The sequence below is a fragment of the Nerophis lumbriciformis genome, linkage group LG01 (assembly GCF_033978685.3).
Source record: "Nerophis lumbriciformis linkage group LG01, RoL_Nlum_v2.1, whole genome shotgun sequence".
Lineage (NCBI taxonomy): Eukaryota > Metazoa > Chordata > Actinopteri > Syngnathiformes > Syngnathidae > Nerophis > Nerophis lumbriciformis.
The window spans coordinates 43,689,060-43,715,411 of record NC_084548.2 but is presented as its reverse complement, the minus strand read 5'-3'; the positions used below and the strand labels follow the sequence as shown (position 1 = coordinate 43,715,411).

The following is a 26,352-nucleotide window of genomic DNA, read 5'->3' as shown; positions in this document are numbered from 1 at the left end:
CAGAGGTCAAGGGTCGAGGGAGGCAAGCAGAGATCCAGGTGGAGGTCGTGAGGCAGGACACGATCACAGGCAACAGGGAAGACACTGTGGAAGACACAAGGGACATCAAACACGGGAACGAGGAAGAGTACAAAGAAGGCGAGCAAGGAACGAGGGAGTGGTGCCAGACGTGATGCTTACTCAGGAAGATTGGCTACGTTCTGGCGAAGGTCCTTTGGGTCCGCTGGCTTTTATGTTGCTCCCTCTCATCAGGCCCAGGTGTGCTGATGCGAAATTGCTTGCAGCCTTGTCGCTGCGTGGGCGTGCTGTGCCCAGTGTGAGCAGGGGCGTGTCCAAGTGTGCTGCCAGCAGAGGTCCCGGCAGCTCCAGCTGCTGAGGAAAAGCGGGTTCGAATCCGCGCCGTGACACTTTTGGGATAAATTGTACTTCTAAGAGTAGTTTTAATGCAACATACTTTTACTTTTACTTGAGTATATTTATAGAGAATAAACGCTACTTTTACTCCCCTCCATTTATCTACATTCAGCTCGCTACTCGCTACTGATTTTTATCGATCTGTTAATGCACGCTTTGTTTGTTTTGGTTTGTCAGACAGACTTTCAAAGTAGGATCTATCGCATGCCTGCGTTTCACATGCAGTCACTGGTGACGTTTGACTCCGTTTCACCAATCAAACAAAAAGCTTACATGAACTCAACAAAGCACATCGCGGTAAGTAACGTTAGTATATATTTTGGCTGTCACCGTAGGCTGATGTTAGCTTCCCTGCTATGAATCACTGTCAAATGTACATCGTGTGGGGACATTTATTAACGTACTGCAGCCTCATAGACACACACACACACACACACACACACACACACACACACACACACACACACACACACACACACAGTCGCACACACACACACACAGTCGCACGCACACACACACACAGTCGCACGCACACACTCACACACACGCATGCATAGAAACACCAATCAGTATGTTCCCAGATGCAGCCCACACCTATCAGTTTATGGTTTGTGTAAAGGCTAACTTTTTATTTTCCTTTATAATCTCTGCCTACTTAGCCTATGGTGCTGTTAAGTTATTGTGGCTCAATTTGCCTTAATTTTTTTTTTTTTCAATGTTAATGTATTATTATTTAATATATATTATTGTTTGCTCTTGAACGCATCATAATTATCCCCTCAACTCCCCCCAAAATGGATTAACTCGCTGGAATAAAAAAGACAATATAATATACATCCATAAAATGGATGCATATAAAAAAGTGCAATATATTTATATGTACAGCAACCTATTTATTGATTTATATCTGCACCTTATTGCTTTTTTATCCTGCACTACCATGAGCTAATGCAACCAAATGTTGTTATCTGTACTGTAAAGTTCAAATTTGAATGACAATAAAAAGGAAGTCTAAGTCTAAGTCTAAGTTTTAGTTGCTTAAGAGATATTCCTGGCTCTGAATTTGCTCATTGCTATTTTCATGTTTTTGTGCATTATTTGTTGCCATCATCATTAAACGAACAGGTTACTCATCAATTACTCAGTACTTGAGTATATTTTTCACAACATACTTTTTATTTTTACTCAAGTAAATATTTGGGTGACTTACTTTTACTTGAGTAATAAATCTCTAAAGTAACAGTACTCTTACTTGAGTACAATTTGTGGCTACTCTACCCACCTCTGGTGATAGAATACAAACTGTGCTGAAAAAAAAACTATCCCCTGGCTTCTAACTTCATGTGTGATCAATGAAATTAGTCCACATTCACAAATTGTGTTGTAGATGATGCTACATATGTACAGAATAAACCACATGATGTTAGTGCATCAGTTGAGGAAAATGATTGAATTACAATAATAGCATCCTGTAATACGCAACATGTAAGTGTTAAAAAAACATTATGATTTGTACATTTTCAGAATGTGCTCCATCTATTAGTTGTCTTTGTTTATTTTTAAGTTATCACGCCATGATTTTACCAGTCCGGCACACTTGGGAATAGATTTTTTTGTGGCCCCTGAGCTGAAATAAGATTGACACCGCTGGCCCACAGTATAGGAATTTTTTTCTCGGCCTCGTTATTAGAATACAATTAAATGAAAATGAAATATTATTTTGACTAATGTAGAAATTACTGCAAAGTTCCTACACTTAAGTAATATATGGAACAATAGTATGATCTTTATCATCAGATAAAAATGCATCATTCACATTTGCATAGATAATCTTTCTTCATTCGTCAATATTCTGGGTTTTTTTCAAACCTTTCTCAACATATGTTGGCAATTTCTCTTCGAAACGTTAAAAATAGTTATTTTTCATTTCTTAGATCAGTAGATTCCTTCTCAACATTTGAAAACATCATACTTTCCTTACTTTGCCGTCAGGTTTTTGCATGAATCCAGAAGGAGCACAGCGGGCTTTCCTTGCATGCCACCACACTGATGCTGAAACAGGTTTTATTGTGCATGATTCCTAACAGTGTTAGAGTTAAGTATAGACTGTAAAATGATACTTTTCCTGCTGGGAGCTTTCCAAAAACAATCGGCTCTGGAAAGTGCTGTCGTTCAAGCTGGCACCTCAGATCAATGTATAGGGGACAAGATGCATTGTACCGAGCCTCAGAAGTCAAGTCAAGGTGTGTGTGACCATGAAAGGTTGACGTACACAAAAAGTATGTCAAGGGCTAAATGTTGAGATGGACATTGGCTCAACGATTACGATGCAATGTCTGCAGTAGCTGATGTTCGTGGAGAGCACAGAGACATAGCCAGCGGAGAATTGTTCTTAAAGAATCCAAAACTGGAGGTCTCATATTAATACGACACCGGCCCGCCACCTGGAGCCCACCTGTCCATCACGCACACTCTCTCAATCTTTCTCACTCGGTCCGTCTCGTTCTATTTATATCTGGTCGTCAGTGCCCACCCAGAATATATTATGTTTCCCCTTTTTGACTTTACTGCATTAGTTTGTGTTCCATATGTACACTTCAGCGATGACATCATCGTGACATATTGCTGCTGTGTGTGGTCGTGTACAGTTGATGTTTTATGTGAACTCAAACATTTTATTGACCATTCACTGCTGACTGTTGGAGTGGAATTGGACATGTCAGTACTTTTTATGCCAAAAAGGCCAGTTACCTGAATTCCTATCTATCTGTCCATCCCTCCATTTAGTGTTGGAGTGTGTATGTCATCTGCGTTTTTTGAAAGGTCAGTTTTGGTCCGCTCCACTTTTTGCGGTCCAAAAACAATGTTGCACTATTGAATGGAAACGAGTCAATCTCTTGCATCAAGCAGAAAACGGTCACTAAAACCTGCTAAAAAACGCCCACAAGCTCATTGATTGGCGCTGTGGCTCTGCTGTTTCTTGCTAGCGTGACACCGTGCCACACCGCAATGATTGACAGCATGCAGCAGCTAACCAATCAGCAGACAAATGGGCCGACAGGCAGTTCCAGGTGGAGAGTCACAAGCAATTAAAAATAAGTAAAAATTCAAAACAAATGGAGCATTGCTCTTGTTGCTATATTGTTAAAATATTTTGTGGCATTAACACCTGCAAAGACTGCTAAGAGAATGAGAAAAGCATTAAACCTTATCCTCAGTCAATTCCTGGTGGTGTAATCAAAATTTCATTCCACAGATCCCCCTTACCGATCCATAGCCAATGTAAGGCTTTGCCCACAGCCTCCAGGATGTTCTTGTTGGCTCTCCTTGTCTGCAGGCCTTTTATACTAATATCGCTTTAGTGTATGCTGTAATGAGTACCCCACAAATCCTTGGCACCAGACTGCAGTTAGTTCACAATGGTCTTTTCTACCATTGTTGCGATGAACTCTGCATATTTTGGGCTCTTGCGCTCGTTTGCCTCTTTAATTTAGTCCTGACAGGGCACAGTCAGTTCCAATAGAACCACTTGGTTGACTCTGATGTAAAGACTATGTTTGGGCGGCAATGTTGGCTGGGAATTGAGCTGGCACTTGAGGTCAGTTTGGAGCTGCCAGTCATGAGCAGTATTATATGAGCGCTTCTGTAGAGCTGGAGTGATGTTAATTCTTAATTACCCACTCTGGTTAAAGCATTTTCTTGGGGACGACCTTGAACCTGTTCTGAATTGCAGTCTGAATGGAATTGTCCAAAAACCTCAGAACCTGGTCATGGTGCCAGCGATAACTCACATCCCCTTAAGCCTTTGGCCTCTAGTCTGTCTGCAAGGCCCTAAGTATGCAGGTTTGCCAGGTGGTAAGATGCCATAAACCAATTCCGCTCGAATCTCAATCAATACCAGTTGACTCCTACACAAGGTTGTAGCGTTCAGAAAACACGGAGACCAGCTCACCCCGATACAACAGTTCCAACCAAGCTTTTGTGCCTTAGGCATGCCTCTGCTCTGTAAACTACCTCCTGTGCCTGCTACTGTTAGTCTGTTTAGCAGATCGGCCCTGATGCTGCTCAAGAACCGGGGTAGTCCCAGCCATCTACTGAGCAACTGCCTGATGGACTTCTACCATTAGCTTCTACCCACATTACTCTAAGTAAGCTACATTGCAAACTACATGCACAATAATCAACATGTTGCTAATTAATTACCTCTTTGATAGTGTCGATCAAAAGCAAGCAATTTAAAGTGTCTTGCAAGCGTGTGTTTATTATTTCACTTATATGAACTAGTAAAGTATAGCACTGTGGACTAGTTGTCAGCGCATCTGCTTGAAAGTCAGGTTCGAATCCTCTTTGGAACATCACTTTCCTGGGTTTGCATCTTGTCTCAAATCTTCTTATTTTTCCGACAAAAATAAGTTAAGTAAAATGAGGACTCTAAATTGTCCATAATTGTGAGTGTGAATGTAAATGTTTGTTTGTTTATATGTGTGATTTACTGGTGACCAGTCCAAAGTGAACACCGCCTTTTGCCCATAGTCTGCTGGAATTGTCTCAAGCTCACCCATGACCCTGATGGGGACACATGAATAGATGGGTGAACAAATAAAATATCTGTCTGCGTGTGACATTATTCCAATACCCAATGACATTTTGACAGTTAAGACATTATTGACAAACTAACTAATAACTATTTTACTGTTTAGGATTCATTGAGAAGTCTGACAGTGTTTGCTTCAAGGCTTCCGTCTGGCTAGTTTTCTCTTCACAATTGGCGAGATGATTGAAATTCCTTGCAGCCTCACACATGCTGCTTTAACGCCATGGAAACCAGACGGAAGAGATGGATTAAATCTCGTTTACGTCTGGCTGACTTGAGGAATGGAATAGTGGAAACTGTGTGACCAATTGGTGCAAAAACATCCGCATTAAACAATTCCACCAATTAAACTGGAATCGTCACCACACCCTTGACTTGAAGACAAGCGTGTCTCCCCTTGGCTCGTTTTAAGCTGTGTAGACCTGGAACATCACAAGGCTGGAAAGAGGGAGGTAAGGAAAAAAATAGAAGCTGCTGGAGTGGACATGGAGGGTGGGTGTGTGAAAGTGGAAATAGGCAGCAAGGAGGAGGAATGTGAAACATTTCTGATGCTGCTCCAGTGGCTGTTTACACGGTAGTCAGTGCGGCGTGACATCAGAGTGCAGACTTTATAAATGTCAGCCGGCCCAGAGGTGGTTGAGACAGACGGAGCTCGCCATCATGGATCGACTGCTGTGTGACTCTGTGATGGCTTTGGCCCTGCTGCTGCTTGCTGTGGCCTCACAGGTGAGTTCTTAAGTGTGGAATGGACCATTACAAGGATATGATGATATGGTATATATACTTCTTGTTTGAGCAGGAAACCACAGTTATACTCATCGATTCAACATTTAACAATTATGTCTGCAGGACAGAAACTAAAACAGTTTGTTTAATTGATCATTTTTTTGAAGTAGCGATTCTTACATTGTTTTTATACATTCATATATTTGCCACTTTTATTACGAAAGTCATTTTTCAGATTGTTTCCTCATTACAAACTGAAAATGTGTGTAGAACAAAAAGTGCATTTTTGGGGTGCAGCTAACATGGGTTATCATTGTTAATAGACCTCTCAAAGATTTTCTTTTATTTAAAAAAAAAAGATGTAACCTGTTTTACTGAATTACTTTGAACTGAAAAATATTTAAATAATGCAACGTATAATATACATATTGTACGATGTGGTCATTATATAAGAACTATCTTTATGCATGACTGATCGGCCAGATGTTCTTATAAATTATTTTTACTCTCGGTGAGAGTTGAGAGAAACCCCTCTAGTTCATCTAATTCGAAACAGTTTTGAACAGCAGTATGCAAAATAATGTACTGTACTTAGGGATGAGTACCAAATTCGGTATCGACCACATCGCCACTACATGGTATCATAATTTGATACCTTTGTTGCACGTAACGTCATGTCTGGTTGTAGACAAGTATTTGGCGAACAAACTGGCATATTAATAGTACACTCTTTTTCGAGATAATTTGGCAATTTTCTATGCCAACAAAGCAAGCATGCCTTACAGAAAGCGCTCAAAAGTATGGCTCCACTTTTCAAAATGTGTTTGCTCGATGCTCATTCATATTTGATATGTTATATACATGCTACTGGCAGCGTTAGCGATCTTACATGGTAATTTTAACACCTCCGAATTACAACTAAAATGCACTTTACAATCAAACAGCCGGTATGTAATAAGTACAATACTTACAGTATTAACACTTTGTCGGGCTCAACAAAAGAAAAGACTGGCACATTTCACTTAATGGCAAAGGCTACTTCCTGACTATAGAAACACATCTAGGACAAAGTGACATGAATGCATATAATGAGATTCTGAAGTGTAAAAAAGATTCTAGTTTGAAAGTTAAATGTTAAATAAAAAAAAGATTCTATTATTGAACAAACACACACAAAAGTACCAAGAATTGGTAACGTTGAGTACCAATATCGATTTCCAGGTACCGGGACTTCGTACCCATCCCAACTGTACTTCTTATCATGTTGGTCCAACAGGTGTTGTGTCAGCTGTGCAATCGGCCGTGCCTTTGTCCCCGCCTTGTCCCACAATGTCCCCTGGGAGTTCCCCTGGTGCCGGATGACTGCAGGTGCTGCCAGGTGTGTGCACGGCAGCAAGGTGAGCCGTGCAACCAGAAGTTCCCCTGTGACGCCCAAAGGATGCTGAATCCAAGAGTGTGTATGGTGTGCGACTATGTGTAGGTATTAATGAGTGTTATCAGGAGTGTTGAGCGAGAGGTGAGGAAGTCCAGGGGGGGACAAGACAAGCTTGGAGGTTCGTGAGCAGGCAGGAAGTCGGGGCGATAGAGAGGCGTCGAAGGTCCGTGTCCAAGCGGGAGGTCGAGATCCAAGAGGCAGCCAGGGACGCAAAGGGAACGCTGAAAGACGAGACACACAGCTCGTAACGTGGAACGAAGTCAGGCTGCAGAGAGGACGACAAGGAAGGACACGAGACGATAAACACGACAGGGTAGAAAACACAGAGAGCAAAGAGTGCGTATAGAGCTTGACGTGTAGGCTTACTGTACGGGAACAGATGACTATGTTCTGGCGTGGGATAGCAGGTTGTGCAGGCTTATGAAGGCGGGTCTGATGATCAGCTTCAGGTGTGCTGATTGCCGGTGATTGATTGCAGCTGTGCACCGGCGCAGCCTCTGCAGGAGTGGCGCGCGCAAGTGCGCTCATCAGAGCACACAAATGAGTGTGCATTGTGATGCGCCCGGGCGGTGACAACTGGTAATATTATACAACAATTCGCTGTTGGTTCTTCAACAGGGTTCATAAATCAAAAAGTTTGTATAGTGAAGCACATTTCTCCATAAGAAACAATGTAAATATGAATGGTTCCAAACTGTCCTTTATGCACTGCTCTGCCAACACACAAAAGACCCTTTGGTGCCCTCACAAATGATCAGAAATCACAAAAGTCCTTAACTTTAACAAATATATTGCTACAATAATAAACATTTAAAAAAGTAAAATGCACCTACTAAACATTGGCCAAGGAGGAGCTGACTAGAGAGGACAGACAGACGGAGAACAGGGTCGGAAAGGGGAAAATAGTCCTTTTTTTTAACAGCACAGCGATTCCCTCCTTCTTTCTATGCTTGACACTCTTCTTTTTGGGACTGATATAGAGTTAGCAAAATGGACAAAAGGTGAAAAAACAGAAAAGGCACACACTACAGTGTACTGGGCAGCAAGTGACTGAAGGTCTACACCTCCCCAAAAATGTTGTGCCCTGCTTTTTGCCTGCAGGTGTGACACAAAATAAATGACTGATTTAAGTAAGCGTTGGTACACAGAGACATGGTTCGCACACCGAGAATTGAGAACGAATTTAAAAAGTTAAAAAGTAAATAATTGGGGTATAAATGGAAATAAAATAGAAAATGTAAACAATAAGAATAAAAATAAAAAGCAACAATAAGAATAAAAATATAACAGTAAAAATAAAAATATAACAAGAGAAACTAGGCAGTAGTGACCATGTTATGAAAATGTATTACACTTAAAAAAATACAAAATAAAGTTTGTAAATCGAAAGTTTGCAAATAAAGGGGTTTGTAAATTGAGGCTCCACTGCATATTTAAAGACACCATTTTTGTTATTTTTAGCTACTAGTATCAAAAGTTCAGACTTTTCTCCTTTGATTGTGCCTTGTTGCTTTAGTTTCCCATGTTCACTGTGTTTTACTTCAGTTTTATTTGTCCAAAGTGTGACAGAAAAATACAAATTGCCCCAAGCCACACTTTAGACACTTTTGCCTTAGAGGCTAGCGTAGTGTAAGACTACTGTAAACTATTTAAATCAAAGGTCAAGGGATAGGAAGTACAAGTGTATGGAGGAGGTCAGACCTACAGGGATCATGTTTACAGTCGGCTCAGCCAAGCAGGCCGGCCCATCACCTCAAAGTCTAAAACGTTGTATTTCCAGAACACCTGTTGATATTTTGTCCTAAATAAAGGTCTATGATAGATTGCAGTGCCAACAATCAGACCCCACAGTTCTCTAGCAGAGAGGCCTGCTTTCTCGTTAAATTGCAAACGCATTGGCAAAGACAGCCATTCCAGTATCCTCACCACTCCTCTGTCCTCAGGCAACCCTTTGTTTTCCGGAAGCCCTCATGACTGAGCCTGTGCCGTGTGTCCCTCAGGTCGGGAGGATCTGGCTTGCGAAGTCAATGGCATCAGCTACCAAGATGGCCAGTCCTTTCAGCCCTCATGCGACACCTACTGCCACTGCAGAGGTGGAGGTGTGAGCTGTGTGCCCACTTGTCCCCTCAATGTACGGATGCCCACTTCGGACTGTCCGCATCCACAGCATGTCCGACTACCTGGGAAGTGTTGCAAGGAATGGGTGTGCGAGAACCTGGAGAACTCTGTCCTTCAGGACGCCATCACAGGTAATCACATAAGGTTTCAAACTACTGTATTGTAGTAGTGAAATAATTTAGACTACCGTATTTTTCGGAGTATAAGTCGCACCGGAGTATAAGTCACACCTGCCGAAAATGTATGATAAAGAAGGAAAAAAACATATATAAGTCGCACTGGAGTATAAGTCGCATTTTTGGGGGAAATTTATTTGATAAAACCCAACACCAAGAATAGACATTTGAAAGGCAATTTAAAATAAATAAAGAATAGTGAACAACAGGCTGAATAAGTGTACGTTATATGACGCATAAATAACCAACTGAGAACGTGCCTGGTATGTTAACGTAACATATTATGGTAAGAGTCATTCAAATAACTATAACACATAGAACATGCGATACGTTTACCAAACAATCTGTCACTCTTAATCGCTAAATCCCATGAACAATTATTTAGTTGATAGCCTGCTTAGTATTAGTTTTTTTAAATGGCTGCCCATTTGTCATTTATATACAGGGTGTCCCACGTCATGAACAGAATTTGTAAAGGGGCAGAACATTAAACATTACCATTAAATGTTAAAACATGAACTCATTAACCATTCAAAGTTGGACGCTGATATAATTTTAGTTTGAGTTAATAGGAACCAACAGGAAATGTTACATTTTTATGTACTGTCTACAGACATATTTTGTTTCGATTTTTTTTTTATGTGTTTATTTTCTGATGAGTAGATTCCAGCTATCCTAAAGTAACTTCATTGGAAGCACACCTAAATCCAAATATTTCAAACGTATACAAGTCTGTTTTGTGTGGGTTCCAATGCAGTAGGGCTCTGTAGTGTGCATGGGACTCTTGGATGCACTGTAGAAAATCAACAGTTTTCAGAAAACAGAATAAGAAAATGCCACAATGTCTTTTTAAACGACAATTAGATTCCCTTTAATTGACAGATGAAGCATATGAATCCAAGTTTGGGACCACCACTGGTCATTTCCAATGTCTGGGTGTTGGTGCCATGACCAGTCTGCTAGCTCATGCAACTACACCACCAAGGCTTGTAAATTCACATGTATTCCCATAAAGTCTTGATGAGATCTATGAAGGTTTACCAACTTTGAAAACTCCTACAATTGTTCAATTTATTAAAGCTAAATGCTAACTATAGTATAACTCCAACCTCCGAACTTAATTGGTTCTGTGATAGAGCTCTCAAAACAATTGTATTGGTGCTTGGCCCCCACAAAACAGCAAAAATATGAACATGTAACATGCCTTTTAAAAAGAAAAACAAACTTATAGATCACAAATATTGTATACAAACAATGCAATAGAATGTACTACAAACAACTACAGTAGTTTTATGAAGTAATGTAATAATAAAGTACAGCATTTATCTTAGAGAGTGGACTTCTACGGTAACTGAGCTACTGTGTGGAACAATTTTACTTGTGGATCAATAAAGTTCGTCTAAGTCTATTGAGCTGCTTCGCCGTCAAACACACTATCAGCAGCTTCTCCATATTTTAGTGGATAAATGTCTGTCGTTAAGATGAGCAGTGATACACTCAAATTGCTTCGCGGACAAACTTTGTCAGGTTTTTGATTTCTCTTTTCAATTTAATGAACATCATCCACTTTTTCTTCTCATCACTGTCCTTCACACTCACTGTCTTCCTTCCCATGGTTTGAAAAACAAAGTTATGTTGATCTCTAGCTAACGCTAGCAATTAAGACCAGGTGTTTTGGTCGGATCTTGCGGGGTTCAATGTGACATTTAGACTTAGATTTAGACAAACTTTAATGATCCACAAGGGAAATTGTTCCACACTGTAGCTCAGTTACAAAGGATGGAAAGGATAATGCACATAAGGGCACACAAAGAGGGCGAAAACAAAGGTAAAAAGTGGACCAAAAATGTACCATAATATATAAACATATATGTAATATATACAGACCTAGACTAGACTTAGACTTCCTTTTTATTGTCATTCAAATTTGAACTTTACAGCACAGATAAGAACGAAATTTCGTTACATAAGCTCATGGTAGTGCAGGATAAAAAAGCAATAAGGTGCATATATAAATAATATATAAATATATATAAATAATATATATATATATATATATATATATATATATATATATATATATATATATATATATATATATATATATATATATATATAAAATAAATAAATATATATAAATATATATAAATAAATAAATAGATTACTGTACAGATAAATATATTGCACTTTTTCACATGCGTCCACGTTTATGGATGTATGTTATATTGTCTTTTTTATTCCAGCGAGTTAATCCATTTTGGGGGGAGTTGAGGGGATAATTTAATTTAATTATGATGCGTTCAAGAGTCTTACGGCTTGAGGGAAGAAGCTGTTACAGAACCTGGAGGTTCTGCTTCGGAGGCTGCGGAACCTCTTTCTAGAGTCCAGCAGTGAAAACAGTTCTTGGTGGGGGTGGGAGGAGTCTTTGCAGATATTCTGAGCCCTGGTCAGGCAGCGGCTTTTTGCGATCTCCTGGATAGGAGGAAGAGGAGTCCTGATGATCTTTTCCGCCGTCCTCACCACTCTCTGGAGAGACTTCCAGTCGGAGGCATTGCAAGCTCCAGTCCAGACAGAGATGCTGTTTATCACAATTACAATTTACAAGTACACAGTATGTATAACAGCTGCAGCAAAAAAAATAAAAAATAAATAACTAATGCTTCCATCTCAAAATTTAGCTTGCAACTTACTGTACAGCACACATATTAGCCGGGAGACATCTTTTATCTCAAATCACCCAAGTTGGGGCTGTAGTGTATATTAGCAGAACGACTGGAAGCAGGCTGTAAACTTAAAAAAAAAAGTTTGTTAAACACAAGTGAAATCTGGATCTTTTCATTATTCTACATGTGGTCTTTGCGGTAATTCAAGTTTCTGCTTTCCATGGTTAAGAAGCAGGTGGAAGGCTTCTTCTTATGTAACACGGCCCATGGAAAAGAAATTAGCATATTTTCCACAATATCAAGGTATTCCATGATATTTCATCCAGCATAATTCCGAGCATATTTCCCATACTGCATGAGTGTAGCGTTGTCATTTCTCCCCACACCTCACTGACGGTGCCTCAGTGATTGCAGGCCCATATGGCAGCATGACACATGAGCTTTGTCACTGGCAGTCCTGTCTGCAGCTTTTTACTGGACCATTGGTACATTGTACCGGGGTGTGTCCGGCCAAATAGAAGCCACATTTCTTTGGAAAGGTTCAAACATTTCCCTTTAATAGCACGTCATAGCAACAAGCAGCTGTGTAGAAATGAAACCTTTGAAGCTATGTGGACACTAACCTTATGTGTGTGGGACAGAGAAGTGAAATGAATCCACTCCAATAACACATAGAAATCCAAACAGGAACAGCAAGAGAACATTTTGTCCTGGAATATCATCCACGTGGTACCTGCTGATTAGTGATTAGTATGACTTCTGCATAATCGTTTTGGAAGAAAGCAAACTATCCAATCCAACCTTTTGCTGTTTTATCATGGCCCAAAGTAGGGTTGTCTCGATACCAATATTTTGGTACTGGTAACGGTACCAAAATGTATTTAGATACTTTTTGATACTTTTGTAAATAAAGGGGACCACACAAAAAGGCATTATTGGCTTGATTTTAACAAAAAAAAATTACGGTACATTAAGCATATGTTTCTTTTTGCCATCAAAGAACAATGTTGTCCTTAAATAAAATAGTGAACATACTAGACAGCTTGTCTTTTAGTAGTAAGTAAACAAACAAAGGCTCCTAATTAGTCTGCTGACATATGCAGTAACATATTGTGTAATTTATTATTCTATTATTTTGTCAAAAGTATAAAGGACAAGCTGTAAAAATGGATTATTAATCTACTTGTTCATTTACTGTTAATATCTGCTTACTTTCTCTTTTAACATGTTCTGTCTACACTTCTGTTAAAATGTAATAATCACTTATTCTTCTGTTGTTTGATACTTTACATTAGTTTTGGATGATACCACAAATGTGGGTATCGATCCGATACCAAGTAGTTACAGGATCATACATTGGTCATAATTTAAGTTCTCATGTGTCCAGAGATGTATTTCCTGAGTTTATGAAAATAATATGAATTAAAAAAAAAAAAAGAAAATAGATTTTGTGACGATAAAAAATATCGATGTAATCATAGTAGCATCGACTAGATACGCTCTTGTACTTGGTATCATTACAGTGGTTGTCACGTGTAGATCCACGTATCGTATCTTCCTACGGTGTGTAGTGAAGCATGTTTAGTGCAATGTATTTATCTGTACAGTAATTTATTTATTTATTTGTATATATTTATATATATATTTATTTATTTTATATATATATTTATATATTATTTATATATATTTATTTATTTATATATGCACCTTATTGCCTTTTTATCCTGCACTACCATGAGCTTATGTAACAAAATTTCGTTCTTATCTGTGCTGTGAAGTTCAAATTTGAATGACAATAAAAAGGAAGTCTAAGTCTAAGTCTAAGTTTAGCTATTCTTCATTTTGCAGGGATGATACTTGTCAGAAACGTACTTTATTTGTCGCCATGTAGGTTGGGATTAGTGATTTAGTAGAAGCTAAAACACTGCAGATTGCGGATGGACATTAGCCACTAGCCAGCTAGCCATGTCTTAAAGCACCTCTTCTTGAGGGCGTTTCAATGTTATAACTTCACCTTTATTGTTAGTTTTTAAGCCAAAATGCGTCCATTCTCCTTTTTCTGTGTCTGCTTATAAGTACTCCGTGATTGTGCGCTGCCGAACATGCTCCTCTGCTCGTAAAACCAGCAATGACTCGACGTGACGACGTGCCGTCATGCCTGTAAAAAAATAAAATATGGTGAAGCGGTACTTTTCCAACAGTGTAGAGTACCGTTTTTGATTCATTAGTACCGCCATACTATACTAGTACTGGTATACCGTACAACCCTAGCCCAAAGTGGATGTGAATGGAGGATTTTGTCAAGAACACACCAATCATGGCTTCTTTGAAAGCACTGAAAGTCATCCTAATGAAAGATTTAAGCATTTATGCTCTGGAAACCGACAAAATAATCTTATATGTTAGAGTTGCTCTACATTTGGACAACAATAAATCCTAAAAAAAAATATGAATTAATTTTTCTTTTCCTAAGGGCAAGTGCAGCATTCCTCCAAAATATGAAAACCCTGTGTTTAATTTTTCTTAGTGACCATTATTACGTCATATCAAAGAAATACATTTTTGTTGCACCTTTGCCAACCTACAGCACACGTGGTATGACTGTGTCCCTCGAACTCTCATTTATTTAGGACAAGCAGAAAAAGTTGCTTCCTATAAATTAGCTTGGTGGAAATGTGACAGACTTTCAAAAATGTCTTCAGGTTTATTTACAAAATGAACAATATACAGTAAAAAAACATAATGGGCTCCAGCCTTATATTTTAATAATACTTTGTACACTTTGAACTCAATATAAAGCATTTTACATATACTTTAACAGCCACGTCACAACGATGATTAGGAATAAAAAATAAAATCCACTTTATGCGTGCTGCGGAAGGGCGGAAGAAAAGGAGGCAGTGTCGACAACGCTGTGGACACTTCCTGATTGTTTCAAACCACACATCACTCGTCCATTGCTTTCTTTAGACTCACATTGAGCTAGCCAAACTATAAACATTCTGTAAAAAGGCTAAAAAAAAACACTTAAAAGGCACACAAAGTAGCAAATAGCACAATAGCACTGCTCTGCTGATGGAGATCAATAAGCCCACCCACAATGGATGTGCTGCAGGGGTGGATGAAACAATTGTACTTGGAGACAAGGTTCTTACAACAAAGCATATTTGTATTCAGTCTGTGGTTCCTATATAGTATAATCCATCCATCCATCCATCCATCTTCTTCCGCTTTATCCAAGTTCGGGTCGCGGGGGCAGCAGCCTAAGCAGGGAAGCCCAGACTTCCCTCTCCCCAGCTACTTCGTTCAGCTCCTCTTGGGGGATCCCGAGGCATTCCCAGGCCAGCCGGGAGACCTAGTCTTCCCAACGTGTCCTGGGTCTTCCCCGTGGCCTCCTACCGGTCGGACGTGCCCTAAACACCTCCCTAGGGAGGCGTTCAGGTGGCATCCTGACCAGATGCCCCGAACCACCTCATCTGGCTCCCCTCGATGTGGAGGAGCAGCGGCTTTACTCTGAGCTCCCCCCGGATGACAGGGCTTCTCACCCTATCTCTAAGGGAGAGCCCCGCCACCCGGCGGAGGAAACTCATTTCGGCCGCTTGTACCCGTGATCTTTTCCTTTCGATCATAACCCAAAGCTCATGGCCAAAGGTGAGGATGAGAACGTAGATCGACCGGTAAATTGAGAGCGTTGCCTTCCGGCTTAGCTCCTTCTTCACCACAAGGGATCGATACAGCGTCCGCATTACTGAAGACGCCGCACCGATCCGCTTGTGGATCTCACGATCCACTCTTCCCTCAGGACTTCTAGGTACTTGAACTCCTCCATTTGGGGGTATAGTATAATGATAAATGGATATATAATATAGTATAGGTAAATATAGTAGAAAATCGAGGTTCCACTGTACCTGGGTTATGAAAGTGCCCCATTTTAAGCAACAGAATGCAAGTTATTATTAAACTTGAATTGATCATTTGTAATCTTCTTGTCTGCACCAGCCATGAGACCAAACGTGCAGTGGCCACCATCACTGGTCCAAGCTGTCTCCACCTGTGCCGAGCAAAGCACCCAGTGGAGCGCCTGTTCCCAGAGCTGCGGGGCCGGGATCTCCACACGCGTCTCCAACCAGAATCTGGCTTGCAGGCTACAAATGGAGACGCGCCTTTGTAAAGTGCGACCCTGCCATTCACAGCTTCCCATGCCCAACAGAACCATGGTGAGTCCTGTTTTTGTCAAGCTGAGTGTCCGTCTGTTAGCTAGAACTACACTGACACATTCAACAAAGCAGCTTCAGGGACCCATAGCGTCCAGATGACCAAAACTTCACCAACAAGTTCTCTTTATGTATTTTTTGCTGCTGAAAATGAATCAGACAGTAATTTCCCATAATATCAATGAGTTTTTGAGTAATGGGTTGATACTGTAACTAACTGTACTTGGAACGCTTCCTTTCCATGGCCAGACTCGATATGCCGCCCTCTCTTGGTGTGACGTCATCTAGAGATGCCGATAAATGCGTTAAAATGTAATATCGGAAATTAATGGTATCGTTTTTTTTATTATTATCGGTATCGTTTTTTTGTTGTTTTTTTGTTGTTGTTTTTTAAATTAAATCAACATAAAAAACACAAGATACACTTACAATTAGTTCACCAAACCCAAAAAACCTCCCTCCCCCATTTACACTCATTCACACTGATTCACACAAAAGGGTTGTTTCTTTCTGTTATTAATATTCTGGTTCCTACATTATATATCAATATATATCAATACAGTCTGCAAGGGATACAGTCCGTAAGCACACATGATTGTGCATGCTGCTGGTCCACTAATAGTACTAACCTTTAACAGTTAATTTGACTAATTTTCATGAATTACTAGTTTCTATGTAACTGTTTTTATATTGTTTTACTTTCTTTTTTATTCCTGGTTGTCCAAATTAGGCATAATACTGTGTTAATTCCACGGGGCCTCACCTGCCATCATGGAAAGAAAAAAAATGTAAAAATAAAAAAAATAAAAAAAATTGTTATATGTATCCAGTGATTATACTATAAAGTTATTTTCCATTTAACTTCACCAGTTTTAGATTATTTTTATTCAAAATCGCTGAATTTTCACATTTGCCGTTCAAATACTGAGAAGAGATGGTGCGGTGAACAGCAGCCAGTTGAGGCACGTCACTCAGTGCCGCAACATGGATTCCGGACTCGGCTAACTGCTGGCCTGCTGTGCAGTGAGACCGTATTGCTATATGAACTATATTATACATTTCCATAGTTTAGTTAGCTGAGGTATATAATGTACAGTGTATTTTGTCAACAACTGTATGTGTGTAACGTATTTCTTGTGCTGAGCGATCATAAAACGGCTGAAAAAAGACGCACTGGCTGAGGCTCGCCTCCTGCACCCCCGCCGTAGAATTGTTATATCAACTGAAGCCCACACTTAAACTTTCCACGTGCAAGATTGAATCTATTTAAAAAAATTATTTCATAAGAAGCCAAAAAGTGCAAAAACCATAATGTTCGTGTTGGAGGAGTTGTAAATGACTGCAGGGACACAACATTAGGTACACCTGCAGACTGCAGGTGTATCTAATTCACAACTCCTCCAACACGAACATTATTGTTTTTGCACTTTTTGGCTTCTTATTGAATAACTTTTGTAACCTATTTCCATGGGCTTTCCTCTTTGTGATGTTAAGTTCCTGTTATGCGCTGTTATACAGCATATGCCTTGAGCTCTTATTTTGAAGGCGCTAAGAGCGGAAGTGATGTCACGTTGCGGAGGTTTTTGAAAGAAGGTAAATAAAGTGGTCCTCGTGTAAACTTGAGCCTCTGTGTTTGTTATTTTGTAGTTTCATACAGTATAGGCGACATTTATAAACCCTCGGTTACACTTTTTTAAATAGATTCAATCTTGCACGTGGAAAGTTTAAGTGAGGGCTTTAGTTGCGGCGCATGGACTTAATTTCTAAGTAAAGGTAAGAACATAATAACGTTTTTTTTTATTAAATGTGCTTTTTTGTGTGCTACAGTTTGTATGTGTAAAGTTAAAGTTAAGTTAAAGTACCAATGATTGTCACACACAAACTAGGTGTAATGAAATTTGTCGTCTGCATTTGACCCATCCCCTTGATCACCCCCTGGGAGGTGAGGGGAGCAGTGGGCAGCAGCGGCGCCGCGCCTGGGAATCATTTTTGGTGATTTAACCCCCAATTCCAACCCTTGATGCTGAGTGCCAAGCAGGGAAGAATGCTGGTATGAGCTTTTAAACATAACCCGTTAACTGCTGCCAATCAAATGGTGAATAAGATACTCTTTAGGGTTCATATGTTTGTAAATCTGACTGTGATGAAGTCAGTGCCTCACCAGCCATCAACCTCACCGCACGTCACTGATCGGTTGATATCGGTATCAGTTGATATCGGTATCTGTAATTAAAGAGTTGGACAATATCGGAATATCGGCTATCGGCAAAAAGCCATTATCGGACATCCCTAACGTCACCTACAGCAGTGGTCCCCAACCACCGGTCCGGGTACCGGTACCGTTCCGTGACACATTTGCTACCGAGCCGCAGAGAAACATTAAATAATTTATAAATGACTGCATTTTCTCTGACTTAACTTTCCCCTGTCCCACTAGACCAGGGGTCGGCAACCTTTACCACTGAAAGAGCCATTTTGACCCGTTTCACAAATTAAAGAAAACAATGAGAGCCACAAAACTCTTTTGAAATTTAAAATGAAATAACACTGCATACAAAGTTTTTTTTTGCTTTGTGCTATGTATAAACCAGGGGTCTCCGATACGCGGCCCGCACCTTAAAATAAAAATGTTATGTTAGTGCGGCCCTCGAGTTTTACATGAATGCCTCTTGACAGCATCATACTTGCCAACCCTCCCAATTTTTCCGGAAGACTCACAAATTTCAGAGCTACTATTCTCTCGAATGTCTGCTGATTTTCACTCTAACAACAATAATAAGGGCACCCTCTACAACCTGTACAAACAGCTTGCCAGCAATGTTACATGTTGTATGCGGCTTCTGCTGACACACATAAGTGACTGCAAGGCATATTTGTTCAACAGCCTGAGGGTGCCCGTTTAAACAACTTTAACACCCTTACTAATATGCGCCTCACTGTGAACCCACACCAAACAAGAATGACAAACACATTTTGGGAGAACATCCGCACCGTAACACAACATAAACACAACAGAACAAATACCCAGAATCCCATGCATCCCTAACTCTTCCAGGCTACATTATACACCCCCGCTACAACCAAACCCCCCACCCCACACACCCCTTCGTGCGTCGGTTGAGGTGGGCGGGGTTGGGGGGGCGGGGTTTGGTGGTAGCGGGGGTGTATAATGTAGCCTGGAAGAGTTAGGGATGCATGGGATTCTGGGTATTTGTTCTGTTGTGTTACGGTGCGGATGTTCTCCCGAAATGTGTTTGTCATTCTTGTTTGGTGTGAGTTCACAGTGTGGCGCATATTAGTAAGAGTGTTAAAGTTGTTTATATCACAACTCTCAGTGTAACCTGTATGGCTGTTGACTAAGTATGCATTGCAGTCGCCTACGTGTGTAAGCAGAGGCCGTATGCTACATGTGACCGGGTCGACATGCAGATAGCATGGTGTAAAAGCGGCCGCGATGACATATTGTAGAGGATGTTAAAGGCAGTGCCATCACGGCACGCCCTCAATATTGTTGTCCGGGTAAAAAACGGAGAATGTTGGCCCCGGGAGATTTCCGGAAGAGGCACTGAAATCCGGAAACAACCCCGAAAAATCGGGGAGGTCGGCAAGTATGCAGCTGAGCCGCATCAGAGTGATCAAAGACCCGCATGCGGCTCCGGAGCCGCGGGTTGCCGACCCCTGCACTAGACACACCAATAAGCTTGTTTATACATGTACAATAAAACTCCTCATGGAAAGTTACCATTTGTTATATTTATTATAACTTTGTGACAGGATACAAAGCACATTAATGAGCGTATAAAATATAAATGTGACAGATTGTAGCCAAAGGCTGATTTCCATATACAGTCCCCAGCAGGTTGACAGTAAGCTGCTGGGGATCTCATTGCAAAGAAACAAGCCCAGGGCTCCCACTAATTCAGCGTTATAGTGAGTTATATTTTTCATGCACTTATTTTTGCTGTATTTATCTGGCACATGTGTAAAGCTGTTCCCTGAAAATAATGCCTACATTAAACCGGTCTGTGGTGCAAAAAAGGTTCGGGACCCCTGATCTAAAGAACTGGGGCCCATTTCCCCCGCAGAAACAATATGTATAAAGCCATATAAAACTATTATTTTGATCACTTAATATGTATGTTTTTGTGGCCTCGGCCCATGATTACTTCAAAACTGATGTGGTTAACATTGTAAGCAAAAAATAAATATAAAACAAGTTGCCTTTTCCGGACTTCCCTGCTCTTCACAACAAGGCATGTGGCAGACATTTTGATCAATCCTTCAAATTCTTCATAAAAATAACATGATTGGGGATGAAGATGCTACCAAAACACATATTACACAATATGAAATTGCCTCCAGTCTTCTGTAGGTGACGTCAGCAGGCTGATGCAGGGACACCCACATTTTGGAGCTAAAAGTGGGTGTTCTAAAAATATGCTGAAAATCATTACAACATGTCTAAAATCACTACTGTGTCTATTTTGGGGAGAATTATACCTGTAAATATCATTTTAAGTCCAGAACTATGACACAAGTGCTAATGTAGTGTCATTGTAGTAGTGTACTGTAGTAGTGTAAAGTGCAAAGAAGAAGAACCATGATAAACATTCTGAATTTTTCTCATCCATTCATTCATTTTCTAGATAATCTTACTCATCTCACCCTATGAAATATAACTTCACCAATTAGTATTTATTTATTTTTATTGTTATTATTTATGGAGTATACTGTGAACAAATTGAGAACAGGAAGTGAACAAAAGTTTTAGCAACTGCTATGTAAAGGAAAAGGGGTAGGATTAAATAAAATCTGCTTCTTCCTCCTCCTTTTCGAACATGTTGAATAGAGAAACTGGAAATTGTGATGTATCATGTTGAATGCATGCATGTTCCAAATAAACTCAAACTGAACTCAATGTTGTCAGCATTAGAGATAATGAAGAAGGTTATGACAATTGTTTATTACCGCAAATTAATACAATAACATAATATGGAAATGAGTGTTTCCCATTGGGTTGAGATTTTTCTTGCCCTGATGTGGGATCTGAGCCGAGGATGTGGTTGTGGCTTGTGCAGCCCTTTGAGACATTTGTGATTAAGGGCTATATAAGTCAACTTTGATTGATTGATTGAATGTTTGAGCCCTGGAAGCACTGTGGAAATGTGATTAGCACAACCAGGAGGTTTTTTTTCTCCTCCCCGTGCTTTGGTGGGTTTACACCTCAGAACATATATTTTTAAGTAAAGTTAGACTCTAAACTGTCAATCAAGGTGAGTGTCCCGTCACCCAAAATCATCTGGGATCGACTCCCTGAACAGAATTAATTGATGGATTTGGACCTCGCGTTTCTGTATTTTTCCTGTGTATAATTTACTTTGTCAAAACAGATTGTCAATGTACTACTTTAGGTTTTCTATTACAAAAAGGTGGGTATTATTATATTAGATGCATTGTGCTGGAATGTTGTTATTTTGATATTAGGGTAGGCTATTCTTACGACATAGAGTAAAATTGCAATTTAATTTCTTATTTAAGTACGCCTACATATTAATGTGCTGTGGTTTGTTGGTGTGTTGTTTCCCCAGCGAGGGCAGCAGGGCCAGTGCACGGCAAGCTACACATCACAGGGGCCCATTCGGCTGGTTCACCAGGGCTGCCACAGCACACGGCCATACCAGCTCCACTACTGCGGACGCTGCACCGACTCGCGCTGCTGTACGCCTTTCCAAACGTCCACGGCCCAGGTGACCTTCCGCTGCCCGACAGGCAGGCTTCTACAGCGGGCTGTGATGATGATCCACTCGTGTGTCTGCCATACCAACTGCCCCTACGCCCCGTTCAAAAACCCAGCTCTTTGGGGATACAGACCCTGATTCATCACTATGGTAACATCAAGACTTCCAAAAAAAAGATTTGGATGGAAAACTGTCAAAAAGAAAACCTCTGCATAATGTACACCAGGACAAGGTTAACATGCTGACATTTCCAGGAGCTTTGCTGCAATGTGTTGTGTAAAAAAATGTGGAAATATGAGTGCAACAAAGCATTAAGACTGTCGGGCGAAGAGAACAGAGAATAGAATTTAGTCCGCGCTTCTTTTACTGTACTTTATGAAAAACAGATTTTCTGGAGCACATTTAGCTGACATCAGACTCCTGTTTACTCTCTCGCCATAGGAAGTATAATCCATTAATTGCCTTTAAAGTATCAGCAGAGTGGAAAAACAAGTTGCCTCTACATTAAAGCTATTATCATATATATCTGATATATGACACCTAAAAACTTCCAAAGTTTGTGACTAAATAGATATGATCAAAACAGTACCAATCTCACTGAGATTTTCAGAGATAATAAGGAAGCCAGACACGTCATTGCTGGATGTAGAAGTAGGGACCGCAGATCACTTCGCCACCAAAAACAATGCAAATCATTCAGACGTTGGGAGAGCCAACAACGATTACTTTGGGCAAAATAGTGATCCAGAACCTTATATTGTTGATCCTGAATATAAGGAGGATGATCTACAAGTTTTAGACGCTTTGCTAAAAAATCCACTTTTGAAACACTAAGCATCATGTAGCAGTATTGCTAAGTGCTAAACAAGAACTACAAACATAATTAAATGATAGCTCACTGTACAATGTCTGCTCTTACTTCGATGATGACTGATAGGATGTCCATATCTTCCTGTTTAGATGAACAATTAATCATGATGCACACAAAGGGTTAACATGGAAGTCTCCCTGCAGACACTGTCTTCAGTCGTGTGTTTGTATCCTTCTCCAGGTATACTTTAAATGTCATCGATGAACAGCTTTTAGATCCAACGCTAAATCCTCCAATTATCCAGATCAGGGGCATGATTTACAATTTAAAATAACTGATGAGCCGAGACGCGGTGATTCGGGAGCAGCACGACATTGCTGCACAGTAAAGGCAGCAGAGGGCTACTGAGCTCTCTGTATTATTGCGCCACTAAGAAATAGTTTGTTTGCGTTAGCACTTATAATAGCAACATCGCTAATATTTGATCAATACCGAGGGCCCCAAAATGTGTATAGAGTATTGTTGGCGGGTTTTGGATGGTTATTTAGAGAGTTTGTGGGCAAAATAGAGAGCCCTCATTGACTACATTGCTAGCTGACTTTTTATGTGTTTATTTATTTACGACTTAGAATGCATAAAAAAAGAAAAAAACATATGTGTTTGTGTCTTATATAGAGATTGTGTATAAGAGACGGCACATCTTTGTCTAAATGTTGCGTATTTCCAGTATTAATGATATGATATCATGGTCAGAGTGCAGAAGTGTTACAGCAGTGACGTCAATCTACGGAAATGACTAAACACGTTTGGAGCGGAATATTCAAAATGGCTGACTGAATTGTGGGATTTAGTGATGTTTAAACTGTGTTTTTACATACTTTGCGGATTGTAAATATGATTGGATATGGTTTAATGGATACAATGAAACACAACTAAGCATATAAAGTCAACATGTTTTTCCACTCTACTGGTACTTTAAACACAAAGTTAGCTTAGCAGATGTTACATTTTATACGTTTTTCCTTATTTTTTTCAAGTGGCCTCTTCTGAAATGTGTTCATACTTTTTTCATACTTTAAATAATATACATATATATATATATATATATATATATATTTTTTTTTTTTTTTTTTTTTTTTTTTAAGTGCACTGATTCAGCTTTTCTGAGACTAGTAGTGCGACCACAGTAAAGATCATCTTCAACTTTGAACATGACCATGGCATCTAAATCAATGAACTCAATGATAAGTGGATAAATGGGATATTGAGCGAGTTTCCCAAAACATGTTTATTTCCCTTACATAATAGGCCTGTTGGTTGTAATTTGTAATAATTTAGTCATAAGAAACATTTGAGACATGCTGTATTTACTCTAAGCTTAAGAGTAAATGTAACTGGCATACTTGTACAGTATATTTTACGTATCTCCCAGAATGACTCTGATGTTGGCAATGCAGTGCTTGTAACACTGTGGCTATGATCTTGCACTTATCTTCTTTTCTATTTCAGTGTAAATAGTGGACTTACTGTGTGTTTCATGTTTATGGTGAACATTGTTCAAAATATGTTTTAAACAGCATTTTTATAATAACTTATGTGCGTATGATTTTTTTTAACCTAATATTGCAGGTGTTACAGTATTCAAACAAATCATTCTCATTTGAATCATATTTACATTTAAATTTTGCATCTCAAACTTTAACTTCCTTGAAACCCTTTAAAAACAAAAATGGATGATGACCTCATGAACACTGGTGGGAGTTGCTCGAGCACGTAAATGATTATTGAATAGTATTTAGTGACATCTAGCGACCAAAAGGCAGATTGCAACTATCATCATTTCTAAGACAAGCCTCCTGTTAGGTTATTCTCCTTTCGGAACCAGAAATAAGTATTGATTAAACAATGTAAGAAAAGGAGAAATAGAAGAAGACTTCAATTATTAACGTTCAAATATATTAAAACAAAATAAAAATAAAATACCAATTACATTTTGGTGCAAAATTACACAGCATCCAGTGTTGACCGTATCTTTTTGTTACAGCTCAACCCCCTCGTTTGACCAACCGAGGCCGACGTTTGGATTCCAGATATATATTAACAACAAATTGCAGCATTAATATATGTATATATATATATATATATATATATATATATATATATATATATATATATATATATATATATATATATATATATATATATATATATATATATATGTGACAATAGTGACACAGAGGGACGAGTTATACATATATATATATATATATATATATATATATATATATATATATATATATATATATATACGTTGGTACCTGTTTTTGTGTATTTGAGCCCAAAAATCTGAAATCCAACCATAGAGGCATGGCCGAGATACTTATAAAACAGTCTTGCCTTCTTCCAAACTTGCTTCAAACGAGCTGTTTGGAATTTGAGACTTTAGTGACAGATTTTGCCTTACGTTACGTCAGCGGATATCTCCAAATATGGTAGAGATTTACCCAAAGAGCATTGAGGATGCCGAGTGGATACGGTTAATAATGTAAGAGTCCAGTCCATCGGAGGTCAGCATAGGATCCTCGTGCATGTCAGTGCGTTGAGTAAATGCTCATGCATCCTCCATGCCATCTCTAATAAAAAAACTAGCGTATACTTCTAACTTATATCTGTCAGTAGACAGAGCTACAAGATGGCGCCGTGGCTGACGTCTTTGCGTCGTCCTCCCGACAACAACTAGGTTTTTTTATTTATTATAGTCCTAATTTGCATCCTAAATGCAAAGTTTTTGCACGCAACAGTGAGATATAACAGAGATGCACTTCTGGACATCGGAAAAGCTCACCATGAGCTCACTTATAGACGGACTTAAGCTTTCTGCTACGACGAGACCCAGCTAACCATAGCCACACCAAAACAACAACAAGGCGGCGGGGCAAGAGAGCGGGGCTACATGCTCGGCTAAAGGCTAGAGCTACACGACCACCACTACCTAGCCTGCTGCTAGCTAACGTGCGCTCGCTCGACAACAAGCTGGATGAGCTGAGAACCAGGATTACATCCCAGCGTGAACTGAGAGAATGCTTTTATTTTCACGGAAACCTGACTTTCGGACAACATCCCAGACTCTGCTATCCAGCTAGCAATGCACTCAGTCTACCGTGGAGACCGGACAAAGACTTCAAGAAAGGCGAGAGGCGGTGGCGTCTGTGTTTACGTGAGTAACCGCTGGTGCTCAGTGCAGTGTTTATACTGTCTGTTTACATCCCGCCACGGGCGGATTCCACAACAGCGCTGAAGCTGCTGCATGACGTCATCAGTAAACAAGAGACCGCACACCCCGATGCTGCATTCACGGTAGCTGGGGATTTTAACCACCGCAACCTAAAGAGTGTCCTCCCGAAATACCATCAGTTTGTGAGCTTTCTTACGAGGGAGAAAAACACTCTGGACCAAGTATACT

The 26,352-nt window shown here is 39.8% G+C and overlaps 1 protein-coding gene across 1 annotated transcript; it reads left to right on the top strand.

Annotated features, from left to right (window-relative positions):
• Nucleotides 1-5,595: 5,595 nt before the first annotated feature.
• ccn5 (cellular communication network factor 5) lies at nt 5,596-24,480 on the top strand. Its single transcript, XM_072913620.1, is given in 6 exon segments — nt 5,596-5,734; nt 7,011-7,208; nt 8,929-8,939; nt 9,135-9,418; nt 16,126-16,343; nt 21,929-24,480. Coding segments are annotated over 6 exon segments (1,065 nt in total). The 5' UTR covers nt 5,596-5,668; the 3' UTR covers nt 22,217-24,480.
• The last annotated feature ends 1,872 nt before the right edge of the window (nt 24,481-26,352 follow it).